This window comes from Patiria miniata, unplaced genomic scaffold, assembly GCF_015706575.1.
Source record: "Patiria miniata isolate m_02_andy unplaced genomic scaffold, ASM1570657v1 HiC_scaffold_10, whole genome shotgun sequence".
Taxonomy (NCBI): domain Eukaryota; kingdom Metazoa; phylum Echinodermata; class Asteroidea; order Valvatida; family Asterinidae; genus Patiria; species Patiria miniata.
Window position 1 is genome coordinate 5267124 of NW_024037048.1, and position 21778 is coordinate 5288901.

The 21778-nt window shown below is 40.4% G+C and overlaps 2 protein-coding genes across 3 annotated transcripts; both read left to right on the forward strand.

Annotated features, from left to right (window-relative positions):
• The first annotated feature begins 3816 nt into the window (after positions 1-3816).
• On the forward strand, positions 3817-11474 carry LOC119736057 (UPF0696 protein C11orf68 homolog). 2 transcript variants are annotated; one of them, XM_038210072.1, is made up of 5 exons: positions 3817-3913; positions 7870-8002; positions 8431-8631; positions 9982-10137; positions 10789-11474. In XM_038210072.1, exons 2-5 carry the CDS (start codon positions 7908-7910, stop codon positions 11219-11221), a joined length of 885 nt encoding a protein of 294 aa, XP_038066000.1. In that variant the 5' UTR covers positions 3817-3913; positions 7870-7907; the 3' UTR covers positions 11222-11474. The 2 variants fall into 2 exon arrangements, with proteins under 2 accessions (XP_038066000.1, XP_038065992.1); XM_038210064.1 differs by lacking the exon at positions 3817-3913 and adding an exon at positions 5766-5922.
• Positions 11475-14766: 3292 nt separating this feature from the next.
• LOC119736069 (UPF0696 protein C11orf68 homolog) lies at positions 14767-20690 on the forward strand. The gene is made up of 5 exons (XM_038210082.1): positions 14767-14882; positions 16250-16370; positions 18174-18380; positions 18954-19109; positions 19544-20690. Exons 2-5 carry the CDS (start codon positions 16282-16284, stop codon positions 19761-19763), a joined length of 672 nt encoding a protein of 223 aa, XP_038066010.1. The 5' UTR covers positions 14767-14882; positions 16250-16281; the 3' UTR covers positions 19764-20690.
• Positions 20691-21778: the final 1088 nt, after the last annotated feature.

Below are 21778 nucleotides of genomic sequence, written 5' to 3' on the forward strand. Positions count from 1 at the left end.
CGGATCAGCTGCTTTCTTCTTCTTCTTTTTTTGCTTCCCATGTGTGCCATTAAAAATAGAATATAACACTGTAGTCTTGGAAAGATTTGAATATCCTCTTTTTTGTGACTTCCCAGTTGCATACCTGTTAAAACTAACCGCTGAGGACCGTAAACTTTTCAATCTACAGTCGACACTTGATATTTAGGAAGTTTACCGGCTGTCCCCACTGGATTTTAATTGGGGACAGCTTCTGGGTTGCGGCGTTTTAGTGTGCAGCACACGTCGTCAATGGATCATGATTATTCAGTTATTTCGATGTTTATTCATATTAAGAAAACAACAATGACGTCACACCATTGCTATCACTCAGTCATGCGTGTACATTACAGTATTTCAAAGAAAGGCTTTCGTGGAGCTGCCACAGTGGCCTAATAGATAGTGGAATGAACTATGGATTGCCAGATCTGTGGCTCGAACCCATGTCCATTTTCATCAAATATTTGTGTTGGTTGGGATAAGTTTAATGGAATGAAAAACACTACGAGAACCTTAGTGTTTTCCATCCACACAGTGTGATAAGTATTCATGTTAGGGTGCGTGATGTGATTGGTTAAAATACCATGCATGCTGCAAATAAAATTTAAAAAATCCGGTTGACAAAAGTCTCCATTTATTTTTTTATTTTTTTACTGAATTTGTCAATGCAAACAGTAATGGTATATATAGATTCCTTTTCAAATTCTTTTAAAAAGATACGTAACTGCAACGGTAGTAGTGCGCCCTCTGCCCTCTGGACACCCATTTATTGAATTTCAGACTATATTTCAAGACACTTCCATTATGCACAGGGTCCCCATAGCAACTGTTTTTATTATTACGGTCGTATAATATTTAACTGAAAGTTTTTGAAGCCATCAGCAAAGTGATATTAGGCATTGCTACACAAAAAAGAAAATGGGGGCGGCGGTTCGGATGAGAATGGAAATCATACAATCAGTGGCTTAGCGGGGGGGGGGGGGGGGGGAGGACTCAGGACATGTGCCCCCCTCCAAAAAAAAAAATCCCAATGCCCCCCCCCCATGTACCCACACAAAAAACCCAAATTTTCCGCCTGCCAAGTAAGTGTCTTTTTAAAGGTTTTTTTTTTATTAAGACAAAGAAGAACCAAGATGCTATTTTCGACTTCCCTTAACCGTACAGCCATATGAAATGTTAATAAACATTGATAAATCCTGGCTACGCCACTACTACAAGAAAAGATTTTTATTCTCAAAGCTCCTCCCATATCTATTTTTCTGTCTTTGTCCTGCTTCTCTAAAAGTAACATTAATGAGAAAAAAATCTAGCTATGTTGCGATTTTACATAAAATGGGGTAATTGTTACTGTAATGGGCTTCCCCTGCGGTCTTTCACTATAACAACGAAGAACACACTGGAGATGACCGTTTTAGGCTTCCGTAGTATTCAAACTGCTCTGCTGCGCATGCGTTGCATGCGTTATATCAGTCGGGGTCTATAAATAAACCAGGGAAACCCCGAGACATGCAATACCGTTTTGTGCAATAGGGAGACACGGTGACATTTACAGAGACTTGACAGCCTAGTTGCTTGCAAGTTACCGAATGTCACGGTCGTATTCAAAAGGCAACTAGCTCAGCACATCTCGTGTGAAAAGGTAGGCCAGAAATGTGTTTGCTTGTTTGTTCAGAACAAATTTTTCAGAAGAGCATGGATAATGAAACTATAGATAGGCCTACATTGTTTAGCCATTATATTTAAGCTTTGTATACGTAGCCTGCGTCATCGATATTTTAGCGTAGTTGCTGCCAGCCCCACCGCTTATGGCATTGGGAAATTTGCGATCAGCCCCATTGTTGCAACACAATTAATCCTCTCGTTAGTCCTAGGATTCATGCAATTTAGAGTCTGGCAGACTCTGGCTATATTAGTCTCTCCAGGATCCACTCAATGAAAGTGAAACCGAATACCGCGCAGCAGATCGTACATTCGGGAAGCAATTCTAAATTTTTCCTTGGGACGGTATTGCATTTACTATACCGCGGTATCCAGTGACAAAAAAACCGCGGTATTCACTTAAACCGCGGTATTATGTTAAGTGGGGTATTAGTTACGTCATTATCAGCAGAAAAAAATAACTAACCACCAGACACCACGTGCCGAGTTGATAAGCCGCCGGCGCAGCATAAATCACGCAAATGCTTCACGCCGCAAACAGTCCTACACTAAAGTTTCAAACTTTCATTATCAGTCCATTTGTTTGTAAAAACAACATTTTCATTGTAACAGATTATTAAACACGGGAAGTTTACTTTTTGTGGTATTGCATTTTTCGAATTTGTAAGTCATTGACTTGACAAGGTCCACTAAAAAATAATGCAGATCGTCGACCGATGCCAGAGGCCGACCACGCGACGATCCCCAGATCCTAGCGAACGTATGCTTTTCAGTTGGTATCCATTGTGAGTGACTCAAAAGGCTCATGCAATTTATGCCGGCCACCAGCGACTCCTTGCGTGCTTCGCCGGTGTCATGTGAAAATCGGACTCCTACAAAAAAAAATCGTACTCATTCTCACGTGATCGGTCCGTGATTGATAATAGTGAACATCACAATATTACGCATGCGCAATTGTGGACGCTGTAATATGAAGTTGTCGGTGCCGCGACCTTCTTAACGAACGGACCAATCATTCCAAAACATGAATGGAAAATGTTTCGAGCACCGTTTTAGATGGCCAATCAGCTTGATCTACACAGTGCGTGGGAAAAAGCACGTGCAATTGTGCTTGTGGGCCCAGCAGGACGGGCGTAGCTTTACGTGTGATCGTGCGGGCATTACGGGGGTTTTCCCACGGTGAGAAATCATGGTTCTTGTATTACGCTTTCTTTTGGAGTATTTTCTTTTCTGGATTTTTATCTGGACGACTCGGCATATTCAGGCGAGTCCCTTCCCTTTGAACGTCGGTACCGATGAATAACTAACAGACCAATCGAACCGAAACATGAATGAAAAAAAAATGTTCCGAGCGTGGATTTAGATGGCCAATCAGATTCTTTTAAAAGGGTGTTTGACCATTTTTCATCTCACCATCGTCTCGGTAAAACCTTCCAAAAAAAGGCAAGTGCGGACACGGCTTTAGATCGATAAATGCAATGGGTGGGGAAAAGCACGTATTCCGACTCTCTCTGTGCAGAACCAGCTAACTATTTTATCTTCAAGCAAACTTGACGTCGAATGCTTGAGAGTCGATCGTCATCAGCAGTTACTATTTAGGGTACGCAACAGCTCTATGCTTACTACCGGGACCCAGTACAGCGGACACACATCCAGGTGAAATTTATCTCGAAGGAAAAAATTGTCAAGTCTGTGAGACTCATTACATTTCAAGAAGCGCAGTGATGAATGAGTAAGGTAACTTTGATTGCGATATTGAGTATTATCTTCAAGCAAACTTGAATCCTAGACCCTGATTAGTCCATCTATAGCAACAACAGTGTGATTTGATATAATACTGCACAGCTATATTGCACCCCAGATATCGAATGTACATGTACATGTATGCATTGTGTTCTTTTTTATTTGCTGCTGAACAGTCCGATACACTATGCACCTACATCCCTCACCACGTACAATGTACGCATTCGACGTCAAGTTTATAACAGCCCCACTCTAAGTGATACAGCGAATTCGGAAACGAAACCGAGCCTTGAAAAAGGACCGTCATTGTCGTCATGATTATTTTTAGCCGCGGTGACTGTCCGACCTACAATTTAGACGTTAGCGTCGGGAATAATTGTCAGGTCTGGGAACCAGACTATGATGTCATGTTATGTTGCGCAGTTTTGACTGGCACACGTCTTCGGATCATTTTATGTTTGCTGCCACCAGTGATTGTCTTACACAGCTAGAGGTAAGTGTTGAAGGTCACGTGTAAGTAGACCTACTATAAGAGTGTGTATAGAGTGGTTCTCTCTGATTGCCTGCATTTGTGGTTCTTGCTGCATGTCATAAGGAAATGAATACACATTTGGTCAAAAACGAAATCAGAAGATCACTTGATAATTTTCCACAAAATTAAAATTGAATGTGACTATGGGGGTAAAGTGCAAAATAATAGATGACGTTGAGATTTGAATGTTTGTACGATAAGCTCATATGAGTGGACAGTGAGGCAGGGGTGTAGAGACGCCGATTAGATTGGGAGATGACAACAAATTTGCCGACCCCGTCGGCCCTATAAAACAGGCATGCAACCGACTTTCCCTCGGATCAGCTGCTTTCTTCTTCTTCTTTTTTTGCTTCCCATGTGTGCCATTAAAAATAGAATATAACACTGTAGTCTTGGAAAGATTTGAATATCCTCTTTTTTGTGACTTCCCAGTTGCATACCTGTTAAAACTAACCGCTGAGGACCGTAAACTTTTCAATCTACAGTCGACACTTGATATTTAGGAAGTTTACCGGCTGTCCCCACTGGATTTTAATTGGGGACAGCTTCTGGGTTGCGGCGTTTTAGTGTGCAGCACACGTCGTCAATGGATCATGATTATTCAGTTATTTCGATGTTTATTCATATTAAGAAAACAACAATGACGTCACACCATTGCTATCACTCAGTCATGCGTGTACATTACAGTATTTCAAAGAAAGGCTTTCGTGGAGCTGCCACAGTGGCCTAATAGATAGTGGAATGAACTATGGATTGCCAGATCTGTGGCTCGAACCCATGTCCATTTTCATCAAATATTTGTGTTGGTTGGGATAAGTTTAATGGAATGAAAAACACTACGAGAACCTTAGTGTTTTCCATCCACACAGTGTGATAAGTATTCATGTTAGGGTGCGTGATGTGATTGGTTAAAATACCATGCATGCTGCAAATAAAATTTAAAAAATCCGGTTGACAAAAGTCTCCATTTATTTTTTTATTTTTTTACTGAATTTGTCAATGCAAACAGTAATGGTATATATAGATTCCTTTTCAAATTCTTTTAAAAAGATACGTAACTGCAACGGTAGTAGTGCGCCCTCTGCCCTCTGGACACCCATTTATTGAATTTCAGACTATATTTCAAGACACTTCCATTATGCACAGGGTCCCCATAGCAACTGTTTTTATTATTACGGTCGTATAATATTTAACTGAAAGTTTTTGAAGCCATCAGCAAAGTGATATTAGGCATTGCTACACAAAAAAGAAAATGGGGGCGGCGGTTCGGATGAGAATGGAAATCATACAATCAGTGGCTTAGCGGGGGGGGGGGGGGGAGGACTCAGGACATGTGCCCCCCTCCAAAAAAAAAAATCCCAATGCCCCCCCCCCATGTACCCACACAAAAAACCCAAATTTTCCGCCTGCCAAGTAAGTGTCTTTTTAAAGGTTTTTTTTTTATTAAGACAAAGAAGAACCAAGATGCTATTTTCGACTTCCCTTAACCGTACAGCCATATGAAATGTTAATAAACATTGATAAATCCTGGCTACGCCACTACTACAAGAAAAGATTTTTATTCTCAAAGCTCCTCCCATATCTATTTTTCTGTCTTTGTCCTGCTTCTCTAAAAGTAACATTAATGAGAAAAAAATCTAGCTATGTTGCGATTTTACATAAAATGGGGTAATTGTTACTGTAATGGGCTTCCCCTGCGGTCTTTCACTATAACAACGAAGAACACACTGGAGATGACCGTTTTAGGCTTCCGTAGTATTCAAACTGCTCTGCTGCGCATGCGTTGCATGCGTTATATCAGTCGGGGTCTATAAATAAACCAGGGAAACCCCGAGACATGCAATACCGTTTTGTGCAATAGGGAGACACGGTGACATTTACAGAGACTTGACAGCCTAGTTGCTTGCAAGTTACCGAATGTCACGGTCGTATTCAAAAGGCAACTAGCTCAGCACATCTCGTGTGAAAAGGTAGGCCAGAAATGTGTTTGCTTGTTTGTTCAGAACAAATTTTTCAGAAGAGCATGGATAATGAAACTATAGATAGGCCTACATTGTTTAGCCATTATATTTAAGCTTTGTATACGTAGCCTGCGTCATCGATATTTTAGCGTAGTTGCTGCCAGCCCCACCGCTTATGGCATTGGGAAATTTGCGATCAGCCCCATTGTTGCAACACAATTAATCCTCTCGTTAGTCCTAGGATTCATGCAATTTAGAGTCTGGCAGACTCTGGCTATATTAGTCTCTCCAGGATCCACTCAATGAAAGTGAAACCGAATACCGCGCAGCAGATCGTACATTCGGGAAGCAATTCTAAATTTTTCCTTGGGACGGTATTGCATTTACTATACCGCGGTATCCAGTGACAAAAAAACCGCGGTATTCACTTAAACCGCGGTATTATGTTAAGTGGGGTATTAGTTACGTCATTATCAGCAGAAAAAATAACTAACCACCAGACACCACGTGCCGAGTTGATAAGCCGCCGGCGCAGCATAAATCACGCAAATGCTTCACGCCGCAAACAGTCCTACACTAAAGTTTCAAACTTTCATTATCAGTCCATTTGTTTGTAAAAACAACATTTTCATTGTAACAGATTATTAAACACGGGAAGTTTACTTTTTGTGGTATTGCATTTTTCGAATTTGTAAGTCATTGACTTGACAAGGTCCACTAAAAAATAATGCAGATCGTCGACCGATGCCAGAGGCCGACCACGCGACGATCCCCAGATCCTAGCGAACGTATGCTTTTCAGTTGGTATCCATTGTGAGTGACTCAAAAGGCTCATGCAATTTATGCCGGCCACCAGCGACTCCTTGCGTGCTTCGCCGGTGTCATGTGAAAATCGGACTCCTACAAAAAAAAATCGTACTCATTCTCACGTGATCGGTCCGTGATTGATAATAGTGAACATCACAATATTACGCATGCGCAATTGTGGACGCTGTAATATGAAGTTGTCGGTGCCGCGACCTTCTTAACGAACGGACCAATCATTCCAAAACATGAATGGAAAATGTTTCGAGCACCGTTTTAGATGGCCAATCAGCTTGATCTACACAGTGCGTGGGAAAAAGCACGTGCAATTGTGCTTGTGGGCCCAGCAGGACGGGCGTAGCTTTACGTGTGATCGTGCGGGCATTACGGGGGTTTTCCCACGGTGAGAAATCATGGTTCTTGTATTACGCTTTCTTTTGGAGTATTTTCTTTTCTGGATTTTTATCTGGACGACTCGGCATATTCAGGCGAGTCCCTTCCCTTTGAACGTCGGTACCGATGAATAACTAACAGACCAATCGAACCGAAACATGAATGAAAAAAAAATGTTCCGAGCGTGGATTTAGATGGCCAATCAGATTCTTTTAAAAGGGTGTTTGACCATTTTTCATCTCACCATCGTCTCGGTAAAACCTTCCAAAAAAAGGCAAGTGCGGACACGGCTTTAGATCGATAAATGCAATGGGTGGGGAAAAGCACGTATTCCGACTCTCTCTGTGCGGAACCAGTGTGGGACCACGTGTATGCGTATCATGCACTGGCATGTACATGTACGGCCACGCACATGACGCACGTAAACACTTAAGTGTACGCTTCCAGATCGTACAAAAGTTTTTACTCACGTTAAGAAATCATTCGTTGGAATATTTTCTTTTCTTAATTTTCCCGGACGGTTCACACTCGCTGCCTCGTATATTCAGGCGAATCCAGATTTTTGTTTTCCTTTTGCGCGTCGGTGCCGACACTGCTTGATTGTACATTCCCAAGGCCCATGATAAGACATCATGATGGCTTTGATATTGCTTCGATCCTGAACGACGTGCGAGCGCGCTTTCATTTCCATTTTAAAACAAAACTACAAAATAGCAAAATGGCCATATCCGACACTGCTTTTCACACTTCCACCTGTAGAGGGCGCATTGTATTGTGAGGCCATCACGAGCGACACGATGGACAAGAAACCGGCAGGATCTACGAGAGCCAGTAACTCGGAGGGGGAGGAAGATCCGATTGAGGCGCTCACTGGAAACCTCTCCAACTTTCTGTGAGTTCAAGAAATTTACTAAAATCTATACATTATTTTTAGACAGCTTCGCCGTCAACATTGCCCTTTCCCAGGGCGCTCAACCTCGTTCCAATGGCTTAATGCTTCATCTTGAAGGCCTACATATGGCTTTTCATGCTTCATCTTGTACATATTTAGACTCTCATACATGTTAGTGTGTGTGAATAACCATTCACACACACTAACAACAACAATTTCATTTGTATCTCGTATGGGACTGCAATTTTCAATTTTGAAAACATGTTTTCTTACATTAATTGGATTGATGTAATTTGCAAGTATTTCCCTCCTTTTTCTCAATTATGAGAAAAATTGTCTCAATTATGTGTGGTTGAATACCCATTGGCCCTTTAAATTTGGTAATTATTGCTTCTTAATTATTATTATATATCTTTTTTTGCTCACAGGCCACCTTCGGGAGCAACACATCTCAATCGAACCGCCAGAGGGCGTTTTCGCGTCACCATAGCAGAACGCCTGTTTGCGGAAGCGAAAAAGGCTTTGACAGAAGACGGGCTTATGTTCGATCCGGCCAATTTCGCCGAGGATGAACTGGACGAAATGCTGGAGAAGTTTTTCGAAACGAGTGCACCTTCGAAAGTGAACCGGTGAGTTGATTGGAAGAAGAGGTAGCCTAGTTTTTATTTTATCAGGGTTTCCACGGTCATGGAAATATCATGAGAAGTCCTGGGGAAAAAAGTTGTCCTGGAAAGTCATAAAAAAGTAATGGAAAATTAACAATAAAAATATTTATGGAAAAGTCACGTAAATCAGGATCATTTAAGGGCTAGATTTACTGGGCTGTAAGGGAGAAGGAGAGCATTAATAATTAAAACTTGTTTTCAAAAGCTAACAAATGGTTAATCTATATCAGCGGTTCGTCGGTATCATAATAACTATTCTCTGCATATTGGCGTTAAATGTCATGGAAATTGTCATACTTAATTCTTGTAAATTCCTGAAACAGTCCTGAAAAATGGTTATCAGATTTTTGTGGAAACCCTGTTTTATGCTTAAGAATTCTGTAATGATAGTGTTAATGAATCGACTAGCTTCACAGAAGGAGTGGCTTTATTTTAACACAATTGACCATGTCAACCTGATTACAAAATTGCATGTTTTGGCCATGTGACATCCACGAATAGTAAACAACTGTTTTATCACTCAATCTTCCTAGGCCTGAGTTACTGTTAAAGTATTGGCGGTTTCAAACATTGAATTCATCTTGAGTAAGGGAAAAAAATTACATCCGGATCTGAATAAAGAAATATTACAAGGACGTTCAAATTTTGCGAGCAGACAAAATGATAGACCTTAAGTGTTTTAGACACAAAAGGTTATACATACAAACAAAAATGTAAAACACCTCCTAATTTTTGCAAGGCCACATACAGAACCAGGTCACATTGTAGTTGTTTTGTATTATATATTCTACTTTAAAATGATCTTTCCAATCATTGTCATTATTTGAAAACTCGTTTTCGAGCTCGAAACAGCGCATTCAAGACGATTGTTCTTTTAAAATTGCCAAGCTTTAAATACCAGTGTTGTAGTCAAGTATATATCGTATTCAGTATGGAGCTATTAGCTATGTAGGTGTTCACAGATAAGACAATCAACTGTGTGCTGAACGTGCCTTCATGGGAGTCCACTTATTTCCAGTTTTTATTACACTGTATTTTTAAGAGTATGCATACGAAACCTTTTTTTATGAGTACGAGTACCAGTAAGAGTACTTTGCCATGAGTACGAATACAAATACAGGGATTTTTTTCTTGCGACTACAGAACATTTTCCAGTATTTGACAGTGCTGTAGTATTTGACAGTGTTGTAGTACTCATACTCGAGTTTATTCCGTACTCGAGTACGAGTATACAATTATATTTTCATGAGTACGAGCACGAGTACGAGTACGGAAAATACGGGAAAAAGTTCAGTGTTACTCTTGTATCTACAGATCTGATGGTATTGGTTGGATCCGTGTCTTTTCGGCCTCCAAAAAACCGGAAGAGTTCAAAAATCTGGAGGACCTTGAAGCCGACTGGAAGAAGCTCCAGAAATCGAGACAAAATATCGACTTTAATGCTGTCAAACAACTGGCAATCTCTCATAGGTATGTAAAAAAAAAAAATGTTTTCTCCCCAAAATTTGGGGATGGTGCATGTCATTTGTCATTTTACATCATAGTGACCTTTATTGGTCTGTTGTGTGTGTGGGTTTTTTTTTGGGGGGGGGGGGGAGGGATTGTTGTTGTTGTTATTGTTGTTGTTGTTTTGTTTTTTGGTCTTTTTGTGCAATAAATATTTCATCATCGTTAGTCTATCATGCACTGAAAACTGTCGACTTTAATAAAAATGCCAGTGTCGGACACATGTCGGACACGTATCGGACACGTATCGGCTTGTTCCATATATTCCGTTGCTGTATGGGAAGGGGTGCTAATGGGAAGGGGGAGGTTAAAGAAAGCCCCCTGTTGTTGAAAATATTCACAATATTTCTTAAGGCATGTTACATGTAAAATTCCATTCGCAGGCGGTTGGTTGTATGACTTTTTTTCACAGAGAGATGCCACTTTTTGTTTAATTAGCTGTTTCCGTGTGCGTACACAAAACAAACACTTGAACAATTTGTAAGGCTTTTCCGTGCACACGAGAACCCTCTTTGCTCAGCTCTAATTGACATTTATTTACCAAAAACTGACCGTTCTTAGAAGAACTTGAAAGATATACTATTACGTGTTCATTTGTTGGAACTTATTCCGAAGGTGCTTGATTGGAATTTGGCTTCTCTTTTTTGACACCGGAGAGGAGATCGACAATGCGTGGGAGAAAATCGCCAGGGCTACGGTCCGAGACGAGCTGGGCACACACGCCAAGGTGACGCCGTGCGTAGACACCAAGGAAGGGAAAGCTCTGTATGCTACAGCTTCGCAAGAGCAGCACGTCGTCAGCGTGTACACTAAAGATTTCACCGACAAAGAAGACGTGATGAAAGTAGAGGCTGTACTGCGCAAGTTGGGCTTCAGAGAGCGAATCACATTCAAGCCTGGAGTTTACTCCAAGCTGGGCGTTTTCTCGCAGAACCAGTGGGGGCTGAGGCCAAGCATCTACACATCGAACTGGGATCCAAGGAAGCTTGCCGGAAATATACGAGATTGCACCAAATCTCGCGTGACCTACATGATCAACGACCAGTAGCCAATGACTTTTTGCAGTTCACTTTTCTCGTTGCAGTTTTCTTTTTTTATAGTTTCTTGTTTATGCCAAAGTTGTTGGTTAAAAGTCATTGTGTTTGATCAGAAACAAATCCTCGATGGAAAAGTAAGTCGTGCAGATAACATATGACACAAGTATCCCCCTCGTCACTTGCAGCAAATGGACCTTATTCACGAGTCGGCCATATTGAATTGAAAGCTAGGTAATTCTTAATTTTTGGAACTTGCAAAGAGAAATGAAAGCAAGTTCAGTTATAATAAATTTCAGTCTGCTTCAATGAATATTTTAAAATTTGTAATTAAACGTTCCCTTTTGTTTAAAGCCATATTTTTAAAACAAAATGACGGTAAAATAAGGCTGCATTGTGCCTGCACAAAAAGTCTGGCACTATTCCATTTCACAATTAACAATTAATGAAATACATTCAGGGAACTCGACAAATATGACCAACTCGTGTATAAGGCCCAAAGATAGGGAACATAGCTGCCATTTTTATGATAGACTCTTACCTGGTATGCATGGATTCTACATATTGCTAGCGAGTGACGAAAGCGCATGCAAACCAGCGACGTGCGTGCCTAGCCTTTAGTTTGCAGACCAGTAAACAAACCGCCACCCCAGTGAGCAATGCCCCCACTTCTGAAATTCAGGAAAATTTCTCACAACTCTTCAAGTCCAATGACGTTTAGATGATCACAAATAAATAGTCTAAAAAAGTCCTGGAACCTATCGCAATTTTTGAAAACTGATGCGTACTCTCCATTGCAAATAGAGCACTTTTTGTGCTCTATTTCTGCCAAATTTCAAAGAAATACAAGGTCACACATACAGTCCTGTGCACGGCCTCCACCATTCCTTTTTACAAACGCTCAAAGTCACGGCCAATAAAATGCTCTAATATCAGAGAATTTGAGGACATGCAAGTCGTGATTTGGCCGGCGTAGGCAATGTTGGGCCTATGTTTACTGGTCTGCAACCAATAAGCTCATTTCGGAGTACAATCTAGGAAATGGTCGAAACAGGAACAAACCTATTGCAATTGGCTCTCCATACGGAGAAAACATCGGGCCTATAGGTTAACTCGTTACACCATGCTGTAAATCAAAATGCGTTTTAAAACGTTCCCTGTCCCTAAATACTTTCTGGACAGAGTCCAATGCTGTGATCATCTATGGTGATCATTTATGACCACTAACAGTTTAGTCGCCTACCCATAATGCAAACATTTACAGGTAGAACAAGTTTGTTTTATCGAATGATACTTTTTGGTGTTTTATCGAACGATGGAAAACACAAGAAATACTGTGTTATGGACAGGGAAGTTCTTTAATAGATAGCAGAGTTATATTAAAATATATACTTTTCATGCATGACAGGGTTTTATGTTAATGATTGGTACATGTATTTAAGTTACAGTGTTATCCGAAGGCACTTCTGAAGCTAAGCTAAGCTACTTCCTACGTAGACGCTTAATCTTATACCCAAAGCGTGTACATCTTTACTATGTTCAGCATTTCCCCTAAATCCCTCTCTAATTGCTCTGCATGCTCTTCATTGCTACATTATGAGCAGATAAGCTAATAGAATAGAAGCAAAGACAGGACTGTCATTAAAGGGCAAGCTATGTAATTGTTTTAACGCAATCATTGAAAATGCACCTTTGTGTCCCATTTTACCTTGTATTTAATTTTTGTTTTGCCATTTTCAAGGGTATTTTGGTGCCTTTTTGTTTTTTATGCTAATGTGAATTTCCATATTCATGAGTAAAAGTGTTTTCTCATTGCAGGCAGAAACCTAAGTATTACAGTCATTTCAGCACCGAATTTTGGATACTTTGTTGCAGTAAATGTTCTTTTCTGTTGTGAAGCGTTGTGTCAGTACATGGCAAAAAGCCCACGAGCAAACTGTTTTTCACACATGTTTTCAATGAGCAACAGCAACAATTTGAACAGAAAACCCCTAACTGAACAGTGTAGGCCTTTTCCAAAAATTACATCACAGCAGCAGCGCCCTCAGTTGTCCAGAAAAGTATGGCATTTTTTAAAAGAAATGTTTAAAGAAGCGCCTTTTTCAACAAAATAAACCAAAACAATGGAAGAGGAGTAGAAGTTGCACACAAAAATTATTTTCGTTAGAGAAATTCATTTCAGAGCGGCTTCAAAGCGTCTCCACGCGCAAGAATGAGGAATTAGCGCTTTAGTAATTTAATATAGCTCTATGGTTCAGACATTTCGTGAAAGGGTGGTTTGGAAGAGAGAAATACATTTCCCACCAATTTTGTTTTGAAATTGAAGTTTATTTTAATTGTGTTCAGATTTACATAATTTAAAATATTTAAACCAAGCAGAATCTGTGGCTGAAGTGTTTTTCCGCAAATGTCCGAAGTTTGCCGGATTCATTTCGTCAACAATCAGATAGCGCCCGGGTATTTCCGAGTATGATATAGGCTTTGTTAACCGCCTAATTGCTTATTTAAAATTTTCTTATATGAGTTGATAATTAATATTTATTGCTTGCATTTAGAAAACTGGAAATTCAACGACGATTTTGTGCATCATGTGTTTACTCGGATCGTATACGAGGGGCGAACTTTTTGCTGCGTCATGTACTCTTTTGAATTTGACGACCGTTACCGGGATTTTTCAAAACTCGGCGTGGTCTCCATTGGGCTCCGCCTGCCAACAGTGCTATTAGGGTGCCTAACTTTGAAGATTCCAGGTCAACATTAGTTAATGTTTTCTTATAGAAATATTAAACTGTATATCATAACTGTATGGTATATGAAGCAAGTGATTCATTGAAAATGTTGATCGGAACATTAGTAGGGCTGTTGAGTGATACGATTGTGCACTTTGTGACTAAAGCATGAAACTTCGCACGTTGGTTCTTCATGCCATGAAGAACATTTTCAGGTGTGGAGACATGATATATTTGACCTCTGTATTCGTTTGAGAGGTCAATGACCTTTACATACACTATAACAATTGTTCTTGAAAGCACCACTTTCTTATGGCCCAAGTCTATGTCTTAAAAAAATTGGGGTTTAAAGTGTAAATCTAATAAATAACTATAAATACTGTATATATAGGTCATTGACCTATGAAAGGTCACTTGAGGTCAAGTATAATTTTTTCTTACATCTGATCATTATCATTGATTATTTCCATTGCCTAAAGACCAATGACATAGACTGAGGTCATTGGTGTTTTCAAGAACAATTGTAATAAATAGTGTTTGTAAAAGGTCATTGACCTCTCAATGGTCACCAGAGGTCAAATATGAAATGTCTGCACATCTGGACATTTTCTTTATGGCATGAAGAACCAACATGCAATGTTTCATGCTTTAGTCACAAAGTGCACAATGTATTGTATCACATATTTGACCTTAACAGCCCCACTCTAAGTGATAAAGCGAATTCGGAAACGAAACCGAGCTTTGAAAAAGGGCAATCAATGTCGTCATGATTATTTTTAGCCGCGGTGACTGCCTGACCTACAATTTAGACGTGAGCGTCGGGAATAATTGTCAGGTCTAGAGAACCAGACTATGATGTCATGTTATGTTGCGCAGTTTTGACTGGCACACGTCTTCGGATCATTTTATGTTTGCTGCCACCAGTGATTGTCTTACACAGCTAGAGGTAAGTGTTGAAGGTCACGTGTAAGTAGACCGACTATAAGAGTGTGTATAGAGTGGTTCTCTCTGATTGCCTGCATTTGTGGTTCCTGCTGCATGTCATAAGGAAATGAATACACATTTGGTCAAAAACGAAATCAGAAAATCACTTGATAATTTCCAACAAAATTAAAATTGAATGTGACTATGGGGGTATAGTTTTGTTTTCAAGATGCAGCTGATCGAGTATTTCTATCTTTGCCTTCGTTTAATACGTTAATAGACTTTTTGAATTTTGCTTGAAATATTGAACAGCTGCTAACTGAAGCATCTATAAATTTAACATGAAAAATAATAGATGACGTTGAGATTTGAATGTTTGTATGATAAGCTCATATGAGTGGACAGTGAGGCAGGGGTGTAGAGACGCCGATTTGATTGGGAGATGACAACACTGAAATTTGCCGTCCCCGTCGGCCCTATAAAACAGGCATGCAACCGACTTTCCCTCGGATCAGCTGCTTTCTTCTTCTTTTCGTTTTGTTTGCTTCCCATGTGTGCCATTCACAATGGAATAACACTGTAGTCTTGGAAAGATTTGAATATCCTCTTTTTTTGTGACTTCCCAGTTGCATACCTGTTAAAACTAACCGCTGAGGACCGTACACTTTTCAATCTACAGTCGACACTTGATATTTAGGAAGTTTACCGGCTGTCCCCACTGGATTTTAATTGGGAACAGCTTCCGGGTTGCGGCGTTTTAGTGTGCAGCACACATCGTCAATGGATCATGATTATTCAGTTATTTCGATGTTTATTCATATGAAAACAACAATGACGTCACACCATTGCTATCACTCAGTCATGCATGTAAATAAAAGCATTTCAAAGAAAGGCTTTCGTGGAGCTGCCACAGTGGCCTAATAGATAGTGGAATGAACTATGGATTGCCAGATCTGTGGCTCGAACCCATGTCCATTTTCATCCAATATTTGTGTTGGTTGGGATAAGTTTAATGGAATGAAAAACACTACGAGAACCTTAGTGTCTGCCATCCACACATAGTGTTAAGTATTCATGTTAGGGTGCGTGATGTGATTGGTTAATAAAATAAAAGCATGCGGCAAAAAAAAAAAAACGCTTCCGGTTGACAAAAGTCTCCATTTATTTTGCAAAAAAAGTTCAATGCGGCACCGCTTTATTAACAAGTACCAGTCAGGCAGTCCGGCAGTCAGTCATTACTCAAGTTGGTTGGCCATATAGAAACAAACATGACACTAGGCTTGGACTAGCAAAAATGGCACATGGGGCAACTTATTTTTTGAGGTGTTTGGTCATGGTTTCAAACATACACTGTATGACTATACATTGTTTAATTTCCTCTAACTTCAGCTTGTCAAAGTTGTCGGATTTTACGGACCGAGATGAGCAGTGAGCAGAGATACTCCTCCTCGTCACATGACGAGGTTGAAGCCAATGGATCCCTGGCCTCCAGCTTCTCCAATCTTAGCAGGTGAGTTTCATAAGAGTTTGGGGATTATATTACCCATTTGTCAAGACAAAAGATCCAGAAAAAAAGGGCAAACGTTATTATACGTGAAATAATCAGGATTTTGTGCAGCGGGAGTTTAAACACAAGCCGGTAGCCAAGACGGTAGGGGGTGCCAGTTGTGTTGCAACCCTCAACTCCGTCTCAAAATTACGGAAAGGTCCTCAATTTTTTAGGGTTTTGTCAATCTATTTGGCTACCTATCCTAAGGATATCGTTCCTACATAACAAAAACCCATAAGTTAAAAAATTGAAATGGACAAATTTAATATTAACAACATGTTTACTACCACCAAAGGTTTAAATTATTGATCGTCAACCACCAATTTTACGTGATTTCGTCAATACAAGAAAAATACGGCTAAATGTATTATGTACACGCTTTATGCAGGCATACATGTACGCACCTACCCATCTTTGTAAACACCGGCGATGGTGGACCTCCCATTGTCCCGAATCCTCATTCCCTTGTTTGTACTCTTCAGCAGCAGCTCTCATTGGTTTTGCAAGGGCGGATCCGGGGGGGGGGGGCAAAGGGGGCTCATCCATTTTTTTAATTTTTTGTTTAGTGACTTCACAATAAAGGCAGGCAATGAGTACACCACGATCTTAAGTGGGCCCCGAACCCCACGCCGTTATTTTTTTGAACACACTTTTTGGGTACCACATTTTGTTTTGGCCCCCCAAAAAAATTGTGTTCTGGATCCGCCCTTGTGGTTTTGCACACGAATTTCAATCGTGGGTGTTCGGTCGATCGTGGACGTATTGTTTATGCCCTAACCTTTTTTTATTAGGTCCATGATTGCCGATGTTTACATACTCACACCCACACACTATATAAAGCAGCGCCCCCGGATTGTGATGGCATCCAGTTCGCCAACCCGACCCCTTAACTTTTTTTCACCCCACCACCCCTTGCCAATTTCCGAAGCTTCTATAGTCTCCAATGATAGTCAACATTGTATGCGCAAGTTGGTCCGATGTATGTAGTCTATCGCACCTCACCACTTGAAGCTCGAGCTTGTAAAAATAAATGATTACAAAACCAAGTTGCATATAAGCAAATGATGTTATTGAGCCCAGTGGGTGCGATCAATGGCGTAATTACAGGGGTAAAAGGGGACCACTGCCCCTCCTGGATGTCCCCCATATACTGCACTGTTGATATGATACGTTTCATAAATTTTGCCGTTAGTTACACCAGGATAAATTGATGCACCCTCAGGTACTCCAAGACGTTTGATCCTTGACATGCCGCTGAGTGCGATACAATCCATTGAATAACTTCGTTCTTAAGGGTGCAACCCTGCATTACAATTCCTATAGACACAAGTGCTAAATGCCCATACGTCAAAATTCTTTTAAGAATACTCAGAACTCTCATAAACTGCACAGAAAAATGATGATCCACATGTAGTCTTTAATTTTCTTCTCATTTTTTGGTTGGTTGGCAATTGACTTTTTGAAAGATTCTCACCCAAAGAAGACGACCCCTATTTTCTCCAAAGCGGAAAAGTAGCCATCTTGAAAAACGATCCCTCCACAACATGGCAAAAAGGTGCCACTTTCGAGCCAATTGCATCCAAACTGCTCAATATTGGAAACCCCAAGTCCGGGTCAGAGGTTCATTGCCATATCTCTCCAATTCCCCAATTTTATGGCTCTCAGAACTTTTTAATATAAAATATTTTGAGGGTAAAACTGTTATTCATGAGCTCGGCGGATCGATTGAAGCCTACAAACCGGTGTGCACCCTTAATGTTTTAGGCCAACTTCTGATGGCGCCTCTAGTCAGCCTTACCTCGACTCAAGAGGGCAGTGTGACCCCGAGCGCTCAGACCGCCTGCGCAAAGACGCCTGGAGGGTCTACAACGACGACAGCCTACTATTCGATCCTCGGGAGTATCCCGTAGAAGATCGCTCCAAACTTCTGGAATCGTTTTTGGAGACCTGTGCTCCATCGAAGGTGAACCGGTAAGGCAATCAGCAATTGTAATTTTAATGGCAGTTGTTTTTATTCGTTATTGAAATTCGACAAATGCCACAAGGTGGATCGTCACTGAAGGCAGCGACCCAAATAAGGACTAGGAAACCTGCAAACAGAGAAAAAGACGTTTAGACATTCCTACAGTGAATCAGTATTAAAGAATGCACTTAAGTATATTTCGGAATTTAAACATGGAGTTTTGGGCCATTAGAGTTATTAACAATTTCTGTAAAGGTTCTCCTGATAGGATCGTTGCCCATTTACTTTACAAAAATTAGGTGTCCCTTAAAACTTAGTAATTCAGAACACTTTACTTTGCTTTTACATAAAGTAAGGTCCTACCTGGTTATAGCAACCCAAAAGGATGTCATCTCTGTAGAAACAGGAAAACTATATACGCTGGCAAAAGAGCCTGATCGAAAGTTGTGATATGTATTATATTACAAATGTACCTTTAGGGAGACACGTTATCGTACTTTCTTCTATAATAGGGAGACACCAGTCATTAGGGAGACACAATTGATGAGATGATTATGAAGGGAAAAATCCTTTTTTTCCAGGTCTGAAGGTATTGGCTGGATCAGAGTCCTATCCCCGAGCATTGAAGCTACAAAGGAAATGAATATCAAGGGGCTGCAGGCAGACTGGGAACAACTCAAGAAATCTGAGAAAGACATCAACTTCGATGCACTCTTAAAACTTGCAACGTCATACAAGTCAGTAAAACAGAAATTGTCAATCAGCCACATTTATTGGTCCTTTGGATATTAGTCATTGAACATTTTGGCTATTCCATTAAACGTCAGACATACATGGAGCTTTCATTGTACATGACGAAAAACGGAATTATTTTTGTTCCCAAGAAATCTAAATGTCACGATCTGGAACAAAACCCCTTTTTTGCAGATAGTCTCAATAGGCTTACAACTTTTGGTGACAAATGTTGGTTAAAATTGGATTTCGCAAATGTCATTTAGTCAAAGGTTTCCATTTTGTCGTGAACTTTTAACCAAAGTTTCTAATTAAGATGATGCATATTATATGAAGGAAGACAGGTCGGCAATATATGCTGAACTGTTGCTTGTTGACAGTTTCTAGATGAACTTTAAATTCTTATTATGCAAATTATGTATTGGAAATTATTTCGCAGGTACTTTGGTGGAAATTGGAATCTCTTTCCTGACACCGGAGATGAGATCGACAGTGTATGGGAGAAAATCGCCAGGACTACGGTCCGAGACGAGCTGGGCATACACGCCAAGGTGACACCGTGCGTAGACACCAAGGAAGGGAAAGCTCTCTACGCAACTTCGCAAGGGCAGCACGTCATCAACGTTTCCATCTTCACTGACACTGTACAAAATGCATGAACCGCTACTTCCAGGGTAGACGCATAATCCTATACCGAAAAGCATGTTATTAGTATTTGAATCTTTCCCCCTAGACCCCCACTAAGCTGCACCTACATCATGAGCAAAAAGCTGATAAAACAGAAGCCAAGTTAGGACTTACCTATGTCATTGAAGGACCCGCGTAATTTGGTTTAATGCAGTCCCTGAAAATGCACCCTTGTGTCCCATTTAACCTTTGTGATTGGAAATTAACTAATGGTAATTATCAATAATATTGATTTTGTTGAAAGATTAATTTACTCTCTTTTAATCTGTCTTCACAGTAACATTGTCAAGTTGTGAAACATGGATCTGGTGACCTTTCTAAAATTAACTTGCTTATACTGCAGTTTTGGGTTTATGCAACCTGCTACAGGGTTGCAGTATTATTGTAACTTTGTTTTATATTTTGTTTATGTAACCCATGCACACAGCAATTTTATTTAAAAGTCTTTGTTTTAGATCGTATGTAACAATTATACAAACTTTTACATAAGCTTTATACAATTATAACACAAATTACGCCGCTCTATAAGTTAGCTACGAACTTAGTCTAAGGACCGATTTGAGACCCTTGGCAGGAAGGACTGACTCAAGACAGCAGCTTCTTCAATTTCTGCAGGCAAAGATTGCAAGACGGTTTCTGCCGATGGACCGAGGCATAGAGACATGATCAACTATCGAACTCGAAACTCAGCTTACATATCCATAGCTGAAGTTCTTCAGATCTTGGCATGCCCACAGCCAAGACATCATCTTTGCACAACGTCAATGCCATCGCCTCTCCCAAGACAAGCAGTCCAAGAGTTCCGATCAGCTACCAAATCAAGCGTTGCAACGAGACAGCATCGGTTCCGAGGAGTCGTATCTACCCAAAAGCAAGCAAGCAAGCACGCAAACAAGCAAGCAAGCAAGCAAGCAAGCAAGTAAGCAAGCAAGCAAGCAAGCAAGCAAGCAAGCGAGCTAACAAGCAAGCAAGCAAACAGGGGAGCAAGCGAGCAAGCAAGCAAGCAGGCAGGCAAACAAGCAAGCAATCAGGCAGGCAAGCAAGCAAGCAAGCAAACAAGCAAGCAGGCAGGGGGGGGGGGGGGCAAGCAAGCAAGCAGGCAAGCAAGCAAGCAAGCAAGCGGCACTCAAACGAACACTCTAATGCCGGCTATTTGTCTCGATGAAAATAGTACCACAATGTTTTGTAAGCTTTAACCCAATATACAATTACTGAAAATAATGTAGTTAAGAAAGTTTGAAGAATATAACCTCATAATAGCAAAATACCTTTCTGTTGTTATGAACATGTAATGATTATTGAATGTTGTTGATTGGCAGGCGCGCAGCCATTAAGGATTTATGCGTAACACTTTTTTATTTTTGTTTTGCCATTTTCAAGGGTATTTTGGTGCCTTTTTGTTTTTATGCTAATGCGAATTTTCGTATTCGTGAGCAAAAGTGAGATGTCATTTCAGGCAGAAACCACATTTGTTTCAGCACCGAAAGTTGCCAGAATTTTGAATACTTTGCTGTCTTGAATCTTCTGTGGTGATTCGTAGTTGTGTCAGTACACTGCAGTAAGCAAATGGGCAAACTTTGTTCACCGATGTTTTTAATCAGCTACTGTTGGGTTCACAATTTGAACACAATGTCGTCCTTAAACTACATGACAGCAGCAGCGCCCTCAGTTGTCCAGAAAAGCATGGAAGCTTTTTTTTAATTTTTTTTTTTAAGAAAATCATTTTTCAACAACATAAACCATAAGGTATGTCAAATAGTTTTCATGCATTTAAGAGGAGTATGTTCCAGAGAAAAAAAATCATGGACCCTTATCCAGCGTGATATCCAGCTGCATAATGAAACAGCCGTCTGTGTGACTTTCTGGATGTTTTTTGTGTCGGGATGCAGTTCTTGATAAATCGCCTGACGTGAAAGAGAAACATCGTGCCAAAAATGGAACCCTCACTTCCGAAAATCTAATATAGGCCCTATGTGGACTAGTGGAA